Raw genomic sequence first — 18,985 nt, forward strand, 5'->3', positions numbered from 1 at the left:
TTGCATACCATTTTATATTGAGGAAGTGGCTGACTCAAATGATTAGAGAAATCCGTCAGAATTGGCTGCCTCTGGAAGTGCCCCAGGCAGCAGCCATCACAAAGTTAAGATACTGACATTTACAATACTACCAACAACCTGTCACCGAAATCGGGAATCAAACTCCTTAACACCAATGTAGTATTAAGAAGCAGGCATTCTTTATTACGGCACCGGATGCACGGGGGATCATTCCACCTAGCGTGCATACCACAGGTTACATCAGCTGAAACTTATACTGTCCGGTTACATACATATGCATCAAATTTCCCGGAATGATCATGCATATTCATTCTATTTCCCAGAACTAATTATCATATTTGCGTGGTCATTGCGCATGCGTCCTTGAGCTCCGAGATGCTTCCGTGGGGGTCTCTGGTGGTCCTTGGTGGCCGTACAGGTGTGTCCTTTAGTTGACCCCTTCTTCTGGACATGCGCAATCCCACCTTGCTTATGTAACTTGCTTCCCTTCTTCATGGTGCATGGTCCCTAACAATGATTTGGCACCCTTAACACAAACCAATTATTCTAACCACCCTCGACTCGTTGTCAAGATGGGCTGGGGCTGTACTGGGAACATAGCAGCATGACCGTACTACTCCTTGTCCAATTGTCTTTGGGCATAGTAGCATATCCATAGCCATAGGTGTACAAACACAATATTAAAGCACTGTCTAACCTGCTCCTATCTCTATGTTGCTTAGTTACAAAAGAACAAACTAATCATTTTGGTTACATCTGGTTACATTTCCCCCCTTTTGAAGTTTTGAAAGAATTATCTTTTCAATACTTCCACTCTTAATCTTTCATATCTCAACATAAGCAGGTGGCTTCTCTCCTGGCATTGGTGTACGACGCTTCATCACCGATTTCTGTGTCAACATTTTCTTTAAACATTGATAAACCAAACAAATCACCAAAACAACTGTAATCAAAATGATTAGTGTCTGTAACAACTAAGTTATCCATCCTTTAAGAGGAAATCCAAAATATTCCAAAATTTGGCGTAACCAATTTGTTTGCATTTCACTCAAACCTTGAGTCTGCTGTGCCACCCTCTTCATATCATCTATTTGTTCATTCAAAGCAGCTGTAACATTTGGGATGTGCACACAGCAATCTTGATTTCTGTAAATCCACAATCATCGCTTCAATTCCCCAATGTGTTTCCCTCTGTTTTTCCTCTACTATTTTATCATTATTTGCAGGGTAACTATGACTTGTCGGGTGTATGTTACCCACCTCATTTTCTACTGCTCTCTACTGTTCTGCCAATAATCTATCCAATTTACCATAGTTTGGTTTCGGGGTTGGAAGTTTTACCTGTTTTACTGGTACCAGGGCAAGGATGCTTTGCTCCGCTGCCTCTCTAGCAGTTTTATCAGCCAATCGGTTGCCCACATTTACCACGGTTTGTCCAAATTGATGTGCTTTACAATGCATTACCACTACTTCCTTGGGCTGCTGGATGTCCTGGAGCAGTTGAAAAATTTCTTCCTTATATTTAATGGGCGATCCTCGAGCTGACAACAGTCCTCTTTCCTTCCAGATAGCTCCATGTGTGTGAATCTGCTTTCTGTGCTGATGTATTCACAGGGAGAGCTTCACCTTTCATCACTTGGGTGGTGGTGACCACTGCGTACCCCACCATTCATTTTCCATCTTGGACAAAACTGCTTCCATCCGTAAACAGCTCCAAATCAGGATTAGGCAGCGGTTCGTCCGTCAGGTCCTGTCTGCTAGAATATACCTGTTCAATAGTTTGCAAACAATCATGGTGTAAAGACTCACCCATTTCCGAGCTCAGAAACATTGCTGGGTTCACTGCTGTTGTAGTTTTAAGTTCCACATCATCCTGTTCCAAGAGAGTGACCTGGTATTCGAGCATGCGGCTTGGGGACAGCCAATGCCCCCCTTTTTGCTCCAAGACAGAAACTACCATATGTGGGACATAAACCGTAATTTTCTGCCCCACGGTAAATTTCCTTGCTTCTTGGATTAAGAGTACAGTTGTTGCCACAGCTCACAAACATCCAGGCCATCCCTTGCTGACATTATCCCATTGCTTAGAAAAATACCCAATGGCCCATTTCCAAGTTCCTAATTTTTGACTCAACACACCCAAAGCAAGATATTATCGCTCATGTACAAACATTCAAAAGCCTATGCTAAATCTGAGAGTCCTAACACAGGTGCGGACATCAACGCCTTCTTCAGATTTTTAAAAGCTGTCCAACACTCAGGTGTCCACAACAGGTGATTCTCCTGGGATCCTTTCAAAGCTGCATAATTGAGGATCCACAACCAACACCACCTGACCATAAACAAAAATATCCGCAATTCCTGTATTGTTCTGGGTTCTGGAACTTGACAAATTGCTTCCTTTCTGCCTGCTCCCAATCTTCTTTGTCCTTGCGAAGTTTCAAAGCCTAAATATATCACAGTCTCTTTCCCAATCTGGGCCTTGCTTTTTGATACTCGGTATCCTGCTTGTCCCAAAAAATTCAACAAGCTGATGGTCACTTGTAAACAGCTCTCTCGACTCTCTGCTGCTATCGAGATGTCATCTACATACCTCAATATTATTCCTTCTAAATTTTCTTTTTTCCACACTTCCAATTCCTTTGCCAACTGATTGCCAAATATTGTAGGACTATTTTTGAACCCTTGAGGTAGCACTGTCCAGGTGAGTTGTGTCTTGCATCCAGTGGTGGGGCTTTCCCATCCAAAAGCAAATATGCCTGGCTATCTTTGTCTAGAGGTATGCAGAAGAAAGCATCCTTGAGATCAAGTACAGTAAACCACTTATGTTTTTCTTTTAAGGATGTCGGCAAGGTATATGGGTTAGCTACTTCTGGGTGAATGTCTTAATCTGCTTCATGGCTCTTAAATCTTGAGCTAACCTATATTCCTTGCCATTCTGCTTTTTCAATGGCAATATCAGGGTATTACATTCTGATTCACACTCTATCAATAATGCATAATTCAAAAATTTCGTTATTAATTCTTCCAACCCCTTTCTAGCTTCCCACTTAATAGGATACTGTTTTGTCTTACTGGTTAGTTCCAGATTTTAGAACAACCTTTACTGGTTCCGCCAATTTAGACGGACCTGGAATTCCAGTAGCCCATACCAAGGGTGTTACTGCATCCTCCACTTCTGCAGGAATTTCTTCCTTCGGTCTTGGTGTGTTCTGTAACATAAAAATTCTCACTTCCACAGCTTTTGATTCAGGTATTAACACCTGAGTCTCCCCACATTTTTTTTTTTTAATTATTTTGTGCATTCAATTTACTCGATATATCTCTTCCTAACAAAGATGATGGACATTCTGGCATATACAAAAATTGATGAGTTACTCATTGCTTTCCCAATTTGAATTTCAAAGGTTGTAAAAAAGGCCGATTTTCTTTCCACCCTGCTCCCCCAACAACACTTACAGTTTTAGGACTAAACCCCCCTTTGCATATATTTAATACCAAATATGTTACCCCTGTATAAACTAAAAATTCTACTTCATCATTCCCCAGCTTTAATGTAACCAGGTGTTCAGCTGGTGTTGACTCCCCTGGTCTCCTTCAGTCCTCATCATTCAGAGTCATCAACTTAATTGCCTGTAGCAAAAGATCCAATTCTCTCACTTTGGGACATTCCCTTTTCCAATGCTACAGGCAGAGCAACATCATCTTAAACTCTTATTCCTTCCCTGTTTTTTTCCAAAGTCAATACCATAAAATCTTACTGGATAATCCCACACTGTTTTTGCCACTCCAGATGATTTCTCAAAGCAAAAATAAATACCTCATAAGCTATTTAATCTCATTTACCTTCCCTTTTGCAAAATAACATTAATTGCAAGATGGTATTATATTGCGATGGACTATTCTTTGGCCATTTCTCCCCACCTTCCAAAGTATACATTGGCCACCAATGATTGCAATATTCAATTAATTGTTTCTGAGTCAAAGGATCACCCCCCAGATCTTTCCAATGTTTTAAAATACATCCCAAAGGTGTTCTTTGTGGGATGGGTTTCTTACTCGGAAATGTACCCATCTCCCAGACGACTAGTGGTTGTGATAGTGCACTATCACAAGCACTAGTCAGAGGGACCCCAACCCTTGTTGGAGCTCCCTCTGGGATTCCAGGCCCCTGCCAGAAATCCCAACCTTGGAGACTTCAACCCCCCGTTGAAGACTCCCCCTTGGGCCCCGCTCCACAGGCTTTCGCCTAGCAGAGACTTACCAACCGAGGTACCTCTTAGCCCAACCCTGCGTAGCTTTCGCCGCGCCTTAAGAGCAGGCTTGGTGGGACTCTAACCCATGTCCTACCTAAAGTGGGACTCTAACCCCACGTCCTACCTAAAGTTCTGTTACCTGTTAGAAGAATGCCTTATTACCTTGTTCCAAGGGATCTTGCTCAGAATTCTTCGGTCCGGGGATCGGAGGTTCTCCCCGAGAATCCCCTGGTGCCGGCTGGAGGTCCTGTGATCCCTTGGATCCGTCGAAATTCAGAAGCAGGGTCCCATCTGGGTCGCCAAAACTGTCACCGAAATCGGGAATCAAACTCCTTAACACCAATGTAGTATTAAGAAGCAGGCATTCTTTATTACGGCACTGGATGCACGGGGGATCGTTCCACCTAGCGTGCATACCACAGGTTACATCAGCCGAAACTTATACTGTCCGGTTACATACATATGCATCAAATTTCCCAGAATGATCATGCATATTCATTCTATTTCCCAGAACTAATTATCATATTTGCGTGGTCATTGCGCATGCGTCCTTGAGCTCCGAGATGCTTCCGTGGGGGTCTCTGGTGGTCCTTGGTGGCCGTACAGGTGTGTCCTTTAGTTGACCCCTTCTTCTGGACATGCGCAATCCCACCTTGCTTATGTAACTTGCTTCCCTTCTTCATGGTGCATGGTCCCTAACAATGATTTGGCACCCTTAACACAAACCAATTATTCTAACCACCCTCGACTCGTTGTCAAGATGGGCTGGGGCTGTACTGGGAACATAGCAGCATGACCGTACTACTCCTTGTCCAATTGTCTTTGGGCATAGTAGCATATCCATAGCCATAGGTGTACAAACACAATATTAAAGCACTGTCTAACCTGCTCCTATCTCTATGTTGTTTAGTTACAAAAGAACAAACTAATCATTTTGGTTACATCTGGTTACAAACCCATTTAGTAAAACGCTATCAAGCTTCAGGTCGCAGACCATGCCTATAAGTTCTCAGAGTTTCCCTGCCAGCAATTAAATACTACAGCCACCCAAAGCAGGCTACGTTTTTTTTCTGGTTTGCCTGTAATCACAGGTATAGGAATGGTGTGGAGGTCTTCAGATTTGCACACAAGTGCCAGGGATAAAGGACTGGGATTTCAGTATTTTGCCTCTGGTTCAGCTTACTGTGTGACATCAGGCAAGCCACATAACCTCCTCATTTCCCCTAACTGTTCAGTAGCGTTTTGAGATCCTCCTTGTAGACACGAAGTGTTTCTACCTTGAAGTAGTAGTACCCTAGCATTACCAACTTATATGGTAATGGTAGTATCAACTGGACAGTTTTAAAAAATAATTACACAAAATCAAGATTTAGAAATATATTGACAGGAACTCTATAAGACAAAAACAGTGCCTGTGTTGTCCCAAATCTTTCCAGAATTGAGATGGTGGTGATAAAGCCCTTGAAAATCAGATGTGTGCCAGTGCAAACATCATCCTGCCCCTTCCGAGTTGAGATCCATCCCTGACATCCAGGGCACATTTGCTCAGGATATAGGATGTGTCAAGAGCAGCAGTTTAACCCTACTTTGGTGTGAAGACAAGTTTTATGTTTACAGAAACTATACTAGGTAGTTAACTATTTTACTGCAGTAGCTATTCTACACTCAAACTATTAATCCCCTCTCCAGATACTGCCTCTGGTGCTTGCTAAAGGTTATAATCTCATCGTCCTTTTAACAACGTAGTTGCTTGTCCTGAGAATGCCATTTAACATTGTACTCTCATTTATCCATTATTTAAACCCATAGACCATTCTTTCCTATTATCTCCCTCCTCACAGTTTCCAGTGCAATGTCTTTCCTTCAGGCTGTCATTGACAACTGACAATACAACCAGAACTGCCTCTATACACTTTATATTGTGAAATCTCCATTCGCTGTAGTCAGTGCAGGTACTCACTGCTAGAACATGCAAGTGGCATGACATAAACAAAACAAAAAACAGACACAGTGAAAGAAAAGAAAAAGGAGACAGCTAAAATAAATGTGGAACAAATACAGTCTAGGGAGCTTTCTGGACTGAGCATCAGCTGAAATAATGAAAAAAGAAACAATGTCCCATTTCATGTTGATTGCTTTGAGGATAAACATTTTTTTGTACATTTTACTAAATAAATCTGCTTGCATGAAAAAGAAAACAAAAACAGGCTGTACACTCAGAGACCTAACTGCACAACTCTGTGGGTCAGCAAATACATTTCATGCTTCTGCGTTTTTACCATGTGTTTGCAACACATTAAGATCACATGCATCCATAATTGCTGCAGTTCTACTAACTTATTCAGGCAGAGTAAGATGATCATGTATCTGAGCTGGCAGCCAACAATCTCCTTGTAATGGAAGCAACCCACTGGGCCTACAACTTCAGGAGGGCTTGTGTTCAGAGAGGTTTTGTGAAATAAGGATGTGCCATCATATGCTGAAGGGTAACATGAGCAAGGATGGCTCTTAGTAGTGTAAAGCATACTGTGACTCAATCTTTGGGAGAACCAGTAATGCCTACAGAAAGCATAGGAGCCAAAGCTTGGTCAACTGGTAGCAAAGACGAAGGAACAAAAAGAAAGCTGACACTGTGTCCAGCCTTTTATGCAATGGGCATTATGAAACCAAGCACCTGAGCAGCTGGCAAGAGTATCTGCTGTGTCAGTGCCTGGACAAAACACAAAGGCCAGGACAAGTTAGCCTGTTTGCAGCTACTATAAACCTGATGGCTACCTTTTCTTTAGAAGCTAGCATCTTAACCTGTCTTTCTGTATTTAAAGTGATAAAATCCAGAGGAACCCCAAGCAACCTATTAAAGTTCCTGAACACAATACTAGTGTGAAGTGGAAGATGTGGACTCCCTCTGATCTGCAGGCAAAATTCACTCCTTACACTGAAAAGGAGGGTACACACAGAAAGATAAACACACAACTTTACCTATTACATATTCCCTTTGTCCACAAAACAACGTGAAGATGTTTAATGCAGAGACAGGCTCCCATTAAGACCCTACTCTTGTAGCCCAAGATTTGAGCCCGTTTCTAGCTTGACTCACTGTTTCTCTCCTGAGACGCTGCTTTCTGCAGCAGCACCCTCAATATTTATGTCTCTTTGCAATATCAATAATTTTGTTTTAATGGGAGCAGGTCTGCCAAGTTGGTCATTGATTTGCAGTAAGATGTAAGTACAGCTGTATTGAGCTTAACTTTGTATGTCAGATGAGTATGTGAAAGATGTGAAGATACATTATTTGAAGTGGAGTTGCTTTATCCTAGACTGCTGATTCATAATGAAGTCAAAGAAATGTATTGTTTTCCCCTTCCTTTGGTATATGAAATAAACACAGTGATCTGTGCTACCCTTCAGTTTTCATGTGCTCTACATGAGGTGCCCACAAGAACTACCCTATCACTAAACTATCTTTTCAGCTCTGTTGTTTCTTCCCCCATTGTAAATAAATAAGTCCTTGCCTTAACCATAACATAACTGTTTCTCTTCTTAAACTTACTATGACCAGCAACTACCAGAACAAATATATGTCAATATAAAAAAAAAATTAGCTCATGCATGATTCACACTTACTCATTATAAAACAGCTCTCTGCCACCATTCACAGAAAGCACATGCTACCCTCACAATAGGCAAGGCAAATGCTAGCATGATGGAAAATTAGCTTTGGTGAGCCTGGACTGCACCATACCCCCTTCAGCTACTTGCTTACATACATTGATGAAGACAATCATGGCTAACACCATGCTGCCATGGTACCACAGTGCCCTGACAGAGCAAGCCTCCAAGAAAGGGAGTGTTTTACAAGTCCATGAAGTCAATTGGTAAGGAGAACAACAGGCTTTCCTGGCTCTGTTACTATATTGGGAAGAGACGTCGGGAAGACGGAAGGTTCAGGAGCTGGAACTTGTAGACAGGCTATCTCCCTTTGCTCTAGCAGGTGACTCCCCCATCTGCACTGTGGCCCCTCCATGCACCTTCTTTCACAGATAGGCAGACATTTTATATACATAAACATCATTGCCAACCCTAAACTTTTTTAAAAAAAACCAAACACACAAAATGTAAAAGGCAGAACTGCCATGGTGGGTCAGGCATGGTGGCTTGGGCTCAGCAGAGCCCCCTTTCAGCTGCACCTTCCCTCCCAGGTGGGTCTGGGGAGGGAGGACCAAAAATAGTTGCAAGTGGCGACCAGGCCAGTACTGCCGCCCCAAGATGCAACCAGAAATTTTTGGCACCCCCTGGCTTGCTGGTGCCACCTCCCATCAGCAGCCCCGCCCCCCCCCCCCAGCTCTTCAAGAGCCACATGCGGTGGAAACCATTCAAAAACAGTCAAAAACACATTGAAACCAGGCAAAAGCCCACCCAAACCAGACAAAACCTGTTGAAACCTGTCAAGGCAGTTACCTGATGGCGGCTCTGCTGACCACAGGCAAAGTGTTGTTGACCATGGCCAGGTGGTCTCCTCTGGGGATGGTGATGTCATCCTGCCAGTGACATTTTGAAACCTGGAGGGCTGCCCTGAGGGCTGAAGGGGCAGCAGTCAGAAGGATCACCACCATTTTGGGCGAAGTAATTCAGGAGGCTTTGTGAGGGAAGACCACAGGCACCTTGGCTGGCCAGAACACATTCATGCCTCTAAGACACAGGGCATGAAACACCGCATCATAGGTGTTTGTTTGCCAGTTCTGGGGCACACAAGGCCACCTGTTCAGCTATCAAAAAAAACTTGAAAGCTACCCGAGCTTCAAGCAGAGGTCCTTGCCAGTGGGGTTTGGCCAAGCAGGGTTGCAAAGCTGCCGCCTCACCCAGCAGTACTGCAGGCAACATGCACAGAAGGTTGCCAGGGCTGGGGTGCAGAGCCTCCCCTGGTTTTCACACACGTTTATTCTGGTGCACTTTGGTTAAAATCTACTGCCAGTCTTTAGGTGGAGTTGGAGGTCCCACGGGTGCCCACATGGAGGCTCAAAAAAAGAAAAGCCCTACTTCTGGAGAGCGCGGGCATCGATTCCACTAGCTCTCACATGCTAAGCGAGCGCTTTACCACCTGAACTGCTTCCTCTCCTCACTAATTACTCCCCTACTCCCCCCCCCCCCCCCTTCCCCCCGCAGGCTGCCACATCGCACCCCCTGCCACGCGCGCCACCGACTTGTTGTCAGGCAGTTTGGCGCCCGCGCCACGCCCTAAGGGGCGTGGCTCCGCGCGCTGGCCAATGGTGAGGCTACGGGGAAATCGCTAGCGCAGGCACCCACCCCTCTCGCTGTGGTCTCCTACCGGCTCTGGGTTGTGGTGGAAAGGGCTTATTTTTAAAAGGCACCTGCTCTTTCTATTGGGCGAGGGAAACGCCTGTCAGGGTGACGTTTCCTTGTTGCTAAGGCGGGACGGTGGGAAGCGAGATGCACCCGCCCCATGCGTTGACTGGCCAACAGGAAGCCGAGAGCCCGCCTCCATCCCCATTCGACCCTGTTGCAGTCGCGTAGCTGAGTGACTGACACCCACCAGACTGCCAGTGAGAGGCCGAGCTCCGCGCACCGCCCAATAGAAAGGCGCGAGCGGAGGAGGAGGGCGGTGCTGGGGCAGTATGATGGGCAGGTGGGCGGAGCGAGAGGAGGGCTCGCAGGAGCTGATATGTCCGCCATCTTGGAGCGTCGGTGATGGTGGCAAGCGGTGGCTTTCCCGCCTGAGCGGAGGCGGCCTGGGACCTGTGGCGGGGGGACGCGCTTGTCGAGGTATGGGCGGGATAGTGGTGAGCTCTCCCTCCTGCTGCTTCGAGCGGACCGGCGCTCCGGTAGCGGCTCTTCTGTGGTGGCGCGGGCCTGGCTCCTGCTCCCCTCTGCGCTGGGGGCTCCAGACGCTCCTCAGGTGCCGCCGGGCCGGGGACTGCTGGGGCCTGTCGTGTGTGGCGCCCCCTCGCATACGCACTACTGAGCCTGGAGCGCCTGGGCCAGGCGCGGCGGGCCGCGGCACGGCTGCGGTGTGTCGCAGGCCTGGGCGCGGCGGGGACGGCCTGGGCCGCGCTGGAGGGAGCCTTGCCCGCCCGCTGCCTCTTTCTTCTTGTGGCCGTGACGTTGGGTTCTTCGGCAGATGCCCCGGAGCTTCTTCCTGGTGTCCGTGGCGCTTCATCCCGGGTGTGGAGCCGGCCGGCAGCTGCGGAGGGGCGGGGACGCCGCGGCCCTTCCACGGCAGCATTTGGGCGCGGAGTGTTGGCGGCCTGGTGCGGCGCGGAGCGGGTCATGGCGCGGTTGGGTATGGTGGGCGGCGCTCTGTTCCCCGGTAGACTGGAGGAGCTCTGAACTGGGTGAAGTGTTTTGTCGAAATGGGGGAAGCTGTCTGCACTGTTCCCTCCCCCGGCAGCCGCTGTTGCTGTAGTTCACAGGACTTTATTCTGGCTTCACTGTTATCTCTTAAAAAAAATAGATATCTCTTAAAGTAAAACAGATATCTCTTATCTCTTAAAATAAAACAGATAGCTAATTTTGCATTCATTTTCTTTCTTTAAAATCAGTGCCTCAGTGTTCCTGTGAGGACGCTGCCTTTTTCTTTTTTTGTTGGGTTATTTGTGGATTATTTTTTTTTTTAACAAGGCAGCTTCTTTCAATTCGAATTCTTAAGGGCATAGCAGTGCTTGGGTAAGCTTTAACTGCTGTTAAATACATTTGGCAAAATCTGACTTTGAACCTGCTGGTTCTTTTGGTTTTGTTTTGCTTTAAGAACTTCTTGAAGTGTAAGAGGGAATTAGTGTTATAGTCTTGTGTCTTGTATGATGTAAATATAACTGAGGCTAAAGACCATCTCTGTCAGGATAAATGTTATTTAAGTTAGAACAGTAGGATACTTTGACTAGGTGTGTTGCTATTTAAAAAAAAAAAGTGTTCACAGTGGAAGAGTACAGAATGCTTATGAGTGGGTGGATAGCTTTAGGAAGTGTTCCTTGTGAGATGTTGACAACTTAAAAATGAAAAGTTATGTTACCACTAGTGATATTACTTAGGTTTAAGATCTCCTTCAGTGGAAAGAGTCTAAATGTACTCTAACAGTGCAGTGCATGTTTGGTTTGGTTTTCAGTTTGTGTTTTTGTTTGTTTTTTTAATTGATGAATATTAAGCTGGCTTAAAATTTCTAGGTAGTATATAAAGTAGCTTATGAGCTCCACAAATACATGTGTACTTTTTTTTCTAGAGTGCTGAAAGATGGGAAGTATCCCTGTTTCAGTGTTCCAAATAGATTACTGCAGTTATTTGAACTGCAGTGTGTATTTTCAGTACAACATACATTCCAGTAAGAGTCTGTGATTACTTAGCTCTGTGTTATTTAATGTTTTCAGTAGTGAGGCATGGACTAACTGTAGCTTGCAAGAGTCTTTATTATACAAATATAAAAGTACACTACAGAATTATCTTTCAATATGTAACTTGTTAATGAGACTTCATGCAAACATGGTATCCAGTCTGCATGTTTATTTCTTGACAGTTTGTAGTTCTAAGTACTTGTTTAAGTTCACTTAAGTGATTTGTTTCCTCTGTCTATGATGTTGCTTTGAACATAGGTGATACTTCTTATTTGCTTTCTGTGTGAAAAGCAGAATGTGTATGACGTATTGAATCCTGCACTTTGAGTTACTAAAGGAATTTATCTTCTAACACTAGTAGAAGATCTTATTTCGGCCAGAAGAACTGCTGAAGAGGTCTGTTTCCAATGAACTTAAGGAAAACACTGAGTTAAAGTAAAAGTTGTAGTTTAGAAATTCAAAACAGGAATGTTTTTAGGTAGGGTAGTGCATTATAGCTTCTTTGCCAGCAAGTTAGATTTATATGCAAACTGCTGAGACTGTAATATCTTTGGATTCTTTTAAATATAAATCAACTAGCCATTATTTATTCCCTTATGAAATTAAAGATACTAAATAGTTTGTGTCTCTCTTCACAATACTGCCTGCAAACTGTTCACTCTACTTCTGTTGACTTGCTAAAGTGAGAAAATGTGACTGTTTCCTTCAGAACCCTTCTCTTTTGCACTTAAGAGAGGTGATGCTCTTAACAGAGCCTGTATACCAGTCAGAATCAGGTGATGTTCTAAGAGTGAAATTCAAGTGAATTAATAGAACAGAATCTGAATTTAGCAGTATTAAAGCAGAAAATTATGTATGTAGTTTTACTACTAACAGATGGTTAGAGAGTGAACCTCTATTGTCATGGCTCAACAGCTTTGCTTCTCTACTCAGCTTAAGCTTGAAATGCCTGTACTATGAAATGCTAAAGAGCTGGCTCAAAAACAACTAGTATGGCATTGAAACAGTTAGAAGGGAGAAACGCTTTGAAGAATTGTCTGGTCCACTGTCCTTTCTCTCTTTTGTGAGATGTCCTCTTTTGTGCTTAAAAAGCCTTGAAGTATTTACTTAATTCTGCAGTTAATTAAGATCACTCTGTATCAATATGTTGAAATAAGACATTTTCTAGCTTCAATGTTCCAGCATACTACACAGTAGCTTCATAGGTAGGAGGCTTGCATATTCACTTCTCACATATAACTGGGTTAATTTATGGCTTTTGGAAGTTATGATGGAAACCATGGCTTTTCTGCTTGGGCAGAAGAGGCACTAGTATGAGCATAGTGATCTGTTTATGTAGTAAGGTAGGATGTCTTAAGCATATTGTCTGCCATCTAGACTCGGCGCTCATAGTAGCATCTTCATCTGTGACCCTTAAGATTGGTGTGTACTCTGTTATTTCCTATGCCAGGTTTAGGAATAGTGTGTTATCTCAAAGTAGACACGACATCCAAATTCTAGAAGGCTAGATGTCTGACTGGATTATCCTAAGAGCAAGATGTGGAGCCATTGTTTTTGGCAAAACTTTCCACAATAATAAAACAAGTAGGGATAAATGAGAAATAATATCTTGCTTGTCTCATATTATTTTGTCAAGTTGGAGGAAGAGAGCAAAGAACTTGGGGAAATTATTTAGTGATCACATTTGATCCTGATATTTTTGGGGTTGGAGGCAAGCCTGAAAGATCAATCAGAAAATACATAGAGAATATGAACATAATGTTGAAAACTTTGCATAGTATGTTTAATTGTCTTTGTGGTGTGTCGGGATGCCAGCATCTATTTTAGAAACCATATGCTACTAAGCAACTAAAATAAAATGTTTTTCTACTCTTGGATATTATATGCAGCTCTATAGCTAGCTTGGGACACTTCTCAGGAAATGGGATAGACTGAATTGATAGGATCAGGAAGACATTTGGTATAAGCTGTTAACAGCTTGCTTGTTTGTAGAATAGTTCTTCAACACAATATTGGGAAAAAAAAATCTTACTGTAAAATACAAGACTCTTCATGACCTTTGTTTATTTAATAACTTCCATAAAGTGCCACAAAGCATATTTGAAGTGGTACATTTGATTTGGAGTGGGTGAAAAAGTTCCTGACTAACCCTTTGACTGTTCTTTCCTCTTGCTGTTACTCTATATAGTCATCTCCTAATCCTGTTAAACGGACGTATCTTTTCCTCTTTGATGGCACTTAAAAACTTGGAATGCTCAGTGACAGAATCTATGCAATGTGTTGCATGCCAGCAGTGGAAAAGAATACCAAAAGGACCTAAGCATACAACTGTATGGAACTGTGAAGCTGTAATATGCTCTAGTGGAATGGTGGTATATAGGATCATAGAATCATTTAGGTTGGAGAAGATGTTTAAGATAAAGTCCAACCATTAACCTAGCACTGCAAAGTCCACCACTAAACCATGTCCCTAATATGTCTCATGCACCATATCTACATGTCTTCCAAATACCTCCGGGGATGGTGACTCAGCCACTTCCCTGGGCAGCCTGTTCCAATGCTTGACCACCCTTTCAGTGAAGAAATTTTTCCTAATATCCAATCTAAACCTCCCCTGGCGCAACTTGAGGCCATTTCCTCTTGTCCTATTGCTAGTTACTTGGGAGAAGAGACTGACACCCACCTCACTACAACCTCCTTTCAGGTGCAGAGAGAGGTCTCCCCTCAGCCTCCTTTTCTCCAGACTGAACAACCCCAGTTCCCTCAGCCACTCCTCATAGGACTTGTTCTCCAGACACTTCACCAGCTTTGTTCCTCTCCTTTGGACATGCTCCAGCACCTCAATGTCCTTCTTGTAGTGAGGGATCCAAAACTGAACACAGTATTTGAGGTGTGGCCTCACAAGTGCCAAGTACAGGGGGACCATCACTTCCCTAGTCCTGCTGGCCACGCTATTTTTGATACAAGCCAGGATGCCGTTGGCCTTCTTGGCCCCCTGGGTACACTGCTGGCTCATTCAGCAACATATTCAATATGTTTTTAGGCACGTTGGCAAAATGGCTAAGAAGAGCGCCTATGAAATTGGTAGTGAGGAATTGGTTAAAGGTGTGAAGGGAGGCAGAAGTGAGTAAAAAAAAAACATGTATGTGTAGGCACAAGCAGAAACTGCCCCATAGTGAGATTTGAAGGTTAGTTAGTTTTCTTGGAGGAAGTTTTAAGAACATGCCTATTTCATTTTGAATGAGATGATTCTAAGCATTTATACACAGTCTAAGTTGTGTATCTGCAAGGAGACGGAGTACATGGCCTAGTGGTCTCCATCCTCTGTCCACTGGGTCTTTTGGAAAATGAGCACAGAAAGACCATAGGCCAGCTCTTGTCAGTTGTGCCAAAAGATACTTTTAAATATGAAGAAAACTCTAAAGCCTTTTTATGATGACCAAGTAGGTCCTGGGTGAGGCTTGTGAAAGGGCAATGTTATTTCTAGTTTGGTCACAAAACATGGTTGGGATCGAGGACGGAAACTTCCCATTTTTTTAGTAAAAACTAGTGACTTGTTTCTGAGTTTATTAAACATGTTCTAGAAGATAGCAATTTCAGTACTAAAAGCATTCTCATTGTTAACTATGTATCAAGTGAATCCTAGACCTCTCATTCCTGCTTTGCAGGGATTCCTGCAGGAGCACAGTCCCCACCTTCAATGGCCATAGGCAGAATTTCGAACTGGTTCCGAGTGTATAAAGTAAGATTCTATTGTGCAAATTTAACTTCTAGAAGTTTTTTGGAGTGAATATCATTATTTCCCAAGCTAGTAGTAGAGAGAAAGATGCTTTCTGTAAATGTATGTTATGCCCCTCTGGAAGAGGGAAGACCCTCTGGAAGGGTCTTATGACCCTGGTCCCCCAGTTAGGTGATGCACATTTCTCACTTGTAGTAGTGCCCTAATTGATGAACATTGATCAAAAGCAACTTAAAATTTCAAGTAGTGCTTTATACAGTGGCTGTAGGCAATGCTAGTACAGATGTGATTACTTTTTTTTTTCATTGTACTGTAACTGGTTTGAGCAGTTGAGTTAGAGCAGAAAACAAGGGAGTAATAGACATTTCTAAAGGCTTGGCTTGCTACAAATTGATGTTACTTCAATGCTACTTGCATTGTGAAAGGAATATCAGCCGCTGCCTCTACAGGGTGGATTTTTGCGTCTTTGTACCAGAGTGGCTATACAGTTAGTGTTTCTCATATAGAAACTGTAAAAATACACAAAATAAAAGCAAATAGCATTGTAAGTATGAAACCAAGTCTTGTGGGGTTTATTTTTGTGGGGTGTTTTTTGTTTTTGTTTTTTTTAACTAAGTTACAGTAGGGCAAAAATCGTAGGTAAGGTCTTGGTGAAAAAACTCTTGTTTCTGTGAAATGCACTGTAACCTTACCTTTAAAGCAGATGTAGGGCTCTCTTCATATTCTGTTCTTACTTACCGTGTACTACTTTGACCACTCTCCAATCTAAAGAGCTCAACTGGAAACTTTAGGACTGGTTTGAACTACAGTAATTCACGCTATTTCTTCTGTTACTACCTTGACAGACTTGCGAGATATCCAAGTATCTTTGGAAGCTAACTCTTCTAGAAAATAAGTAGTGGATTACATTTGTTTGAGAAGTTTAGCTGCTGTCACCAAACATCTTGAGAAAGGATGGAAAGTCTAGAGACTGCTGAAACAAAGCTGTAATGCTGGCCAGAACAGACCCACTTCTGGGTAAGTGGGTTTCCTGCTGATGTTGTAAGTGGCTTGCATCTACAGGAAACTAACTTCCATTTCATGTTGATATTGGTCAGCATGCATTCCAGATGGAAGTCCGTTTGAAAATTGCAACAGCATAGGGATTGTATTCCTCTCTTCCATATTTGTCTTTCTGTGTTCTGTTATGAAGGAGGAGTTTGTCACTGCTCATAGCAATTCTGAGGGCTAATAGCATTTTGGTAACTGTTTTTTTCCTGCCTGTGAGTGACAGCTGTAGAAGTTAGACTGAACTGACTATGAAGTAGTCAGTTCTTCCTTTTGGCTGTGACAAGCAAGCATTCATCAAAGGATCCTTCTGTGTGTGTACTCGATGCTGATGATGGGCTCTGTTATAGCTTCAAGCCGCATTTAATGGCAAAAAGACGTTGTATGCTGAACATTGTATTTAGATGAAATTTGTCTGATAAAGGAGGTGGTAAAGATAACATTAGTGAGAGGTCTGCATTTCTTAATGGGCAACATAAACTAAATGTGTCTTTTCATGCTGCTTGCCTTTACTGTAGCAATGAGTGTTTTCATTTTAACAAGTGGTGCTTCAAAGAAGGGAAATGAGGAAGATTTAAAGGCAATGCAGATAGAAATCCAGTAGTTGATGAAAGATGGTATAAGACTACTGCACAACTTGTTGAGCTCTGCAGGTTGTTAAGAAAAAATAATTGCTGTCATGGCTGTGAGTTGATAGTAGCATTCAGTGCTTAATTTTAATTGTTAGATACTTGTAAAACTTTATAATTCCTTTTGACATTACTGAGTCCTTCCTGTTGCTTTACCAGTGGTGTTAAGGAATGTTTTTCCTCGTTTAAAAGGGATCTACTTTGGCATCAGATTATGAAAGCTGCGTCTAATTCTGTAGCTTGATTGTTTTTCAGGCTAAGGCTCTCTTCTAGAGTCACTTATAATCCAAAAGCTTATACATTTTGCTGTGAGACCAGTAATGTGTGATTGGGGACTAAACTTACAACTTTACTCTTTCTCAACCCATTATAAGTGTTTGATTGCTTTTATTTCTCAGTAGTTGTGCCAGGTGCAGTTGTCTTATTATGATTTCAGTCACAGATGGGCACGTACTTTTTTTTTTTCCTGTGGCTGTCTGTTCCAGTATGCTCTCCTGCTGTACTTAAGTATTATTTATTTTGGGAGCCAAAAAAAACCCTTGACATGGCTGAACTGAGTACCAACCACACCTGGCTTGGATGCTCTGCTTCAAAAATGAAATTTATAAATACAAATTAATCCCTAACTCTCCAGTTACTGAACAGGGAGTTTAGTTGCCCAGATTGGAATTGTAGAGATGGGATATCAAAGGCAGACAAAAAAAAAATTCTGAATCTCTTACATATGTGGGTGTCTGTGAAAAAAGATTCAAAGTCTGAAAAACCCATAGGTCGTTTGATATCTTTTATAATATAGGAAACACCTGTGGGTGTCTGATACCCTTTTTATTATCCTTTGATAATATTGATATCCTTTTCAGCTGACTTCCTTTTGGGGCATAACAGAAAGCAATTATGTTAATGCTTGTACAATAGCTTTTTCTTTGAAATACACTGGTCCAGTCCTTCCCTTCTCTGGACTTGGGAATTCTGAAGTTTAACTTGCACTCTTCAGGAAAATATGCTAGCCATAAGGCTGGAGACTAGAATGCAGTGGGGTTGCTTTTTTCCCTCCCATGTTGAAGTTGTAGCCCCATGCAGTCAAGAATGAAATTATTAATAGATACAATAGAAAATTTGTAACTATGGTACTGGTCTCATCCTCGTGAGAGGGAGGGATTATAGATTATCTCAATGTCTATAACTTTTTTAATTTATTGGAGATTGTGAAGATTGAGTGTGAGGATCAAGGTCTTCTCTCTGGAAATGTGAATTGGTAACTATGATGTTATATAGTGGAACTATAAGCAGCAGAATGCAAGTAAAAATGGTAAAGGTGTTTTACCGTCAAGTGAGTTTTTGTAGAGAAAAATGTGATCTCAATTTTTTTTATTATAGGAAAAACTGCAAGCAACAAGTAGTGAATCCATCCCCCCAAAACTAAAAGCAAACTGGCAGTTGAAAATAAAGAAAGGAAAGTTGGAGAGGCAAAGAGATGAAGTTGTCTTTTTTTTAATTGCAGCTAAACCACCTATAAAGTTTTGTTTCTAGACTTTCAAGCATTTCAAACTAAGTTAATTTCTGTGCCACTTGCTACACTAATGACTTTATGGAATGGTAATAAGACTTACTTGACAAAATCTGTGTGGAACCCTAAATGTTACTAAAAAGGTTAGAAGACTGTCGTGGTTTAACCCCAGCTGGCAACTAAGCACTGCACAGTTGCTCACTCACTCCCCCCCCGGTGGGAGCGGGAGAGAATCAGAAGAGTAAGAGTGAGAACTCATGGGTTGAGATAAGGCAGTTCAATAAGTAAAGCAAAAGCCACGCAAGCAAAGCAAAACAAGGAATTCATTCACTACTTCCCATTGGCAGGCAGGTGTTCAGCCATCTCCAGTAAAGCAGCGCTCCATCATGCATAACGGTTGCTTGGGAAGACAAATGCCATCACTCCAAATGTCCCCCCCTTCCTCC

The 18,985-nt window shown here is 42.7% G+C and overlaps 2 protein-coding genes across 19 annotated transcripts in view; one reads left to right on the top strand and one right to left on the bottom strand.

Moving 5' to 3' along the window:
- Window positions 1-202: 202 nt before the first annotated feature.
- LOC140653684 (uncharacterized) lies at window positions 203-10,598 on the bottom strand. Of its 5 annotated transcripts, none has more exons than XM_072866035.1 (5): window positions 9,829-10,598; window positions 8,736-8,856; window positions 4,440-4,582; window positions 3,152-3,233; window positions 203-1,789 (listed from the first exon to the last, which is right to left on the bottom strand). In XM_072866035.1, exons 1-5 carry the CDS (start codon window positions 10,562-10,564, stop codon window positions 1,765-1,767), a joined length of 1,107 nt encoding a protein of 368 aa, XP_072722136.1. In that variant the 5' UTR covers window positions 10,565-10,598; the 3' UTR covers window positions 203-1,764. The 5 variants fall into 5 exon arrangements, 4 of the variants coding, with proteins under 4 accessions (XP_072722136.1, XP_072722133.1, XP_072722134.1 ...); XM_072866032.1 differs by having other exon boundaries at window positions 4,440-4,681; XM_072866033.1 differs by lacking the exon at window positions 3,152-3,233 and having other exon boundaries at window positions 4,440-4,681.
- Window positions 9,930-18,985, top strand: part of PPP6R3 (protein phosphatase 6 regulatory subunit 3) — a 66,272-nt gene continuing 57,216 nt past the window's right edge. For 13 of the 14 annotated variants that reach the window (XM_072866025.1, XM_072866026.1, XM_072866016.1 and 10 more), the window contains exon 1: window positions 9,935-10,058. The gene's annotated coding sequence lies outside the window, so the exon portion shown is untranslated. Of the gene's footprint in view, window positions 10,059-18,985 lie in introns of all 14 variants that reach the window. The other variant, XM_072866024.1, reaches the window with a different exon arrangement.

Source organism: Ciconia boyciana, chromosome 6 (assembly GCF_034638445.1).
Source record: "Ciconia boyciana chromosome 6, ASM3463844v1, whole genome shotgun sequence".
Lineage (NCBI taxonomy): Eukaryota > Metazoa > Chordata > Aves > Ciconiiformes > Ciconiidae > Ciconia > Ciconia boyciana.

Coding starts and splice junctions, on each gene's coding strand:
- LOC140653684 (XM_072866032.1), bottom strand. CDS start 10,564: ATGACCCGCTCCGCGCCGCACCAGGCCGCCAACACTCCGCGCCCAAAT. Junction 8,857..9,828: donor GGCCTCTCACTGGCAGTCTG/GTGGGTGTCAGT, acceptor CTGCCCCTTCAG/CCCTCAGGGCAGCCCTCCAG. Junction 4,682..8,735: donor GTCAGCAGAGCCGCCATCAG/GTAACTGCCTTG, acceptor TATGCACGCTAG/GTGGAACGATCCCCCGTGCA.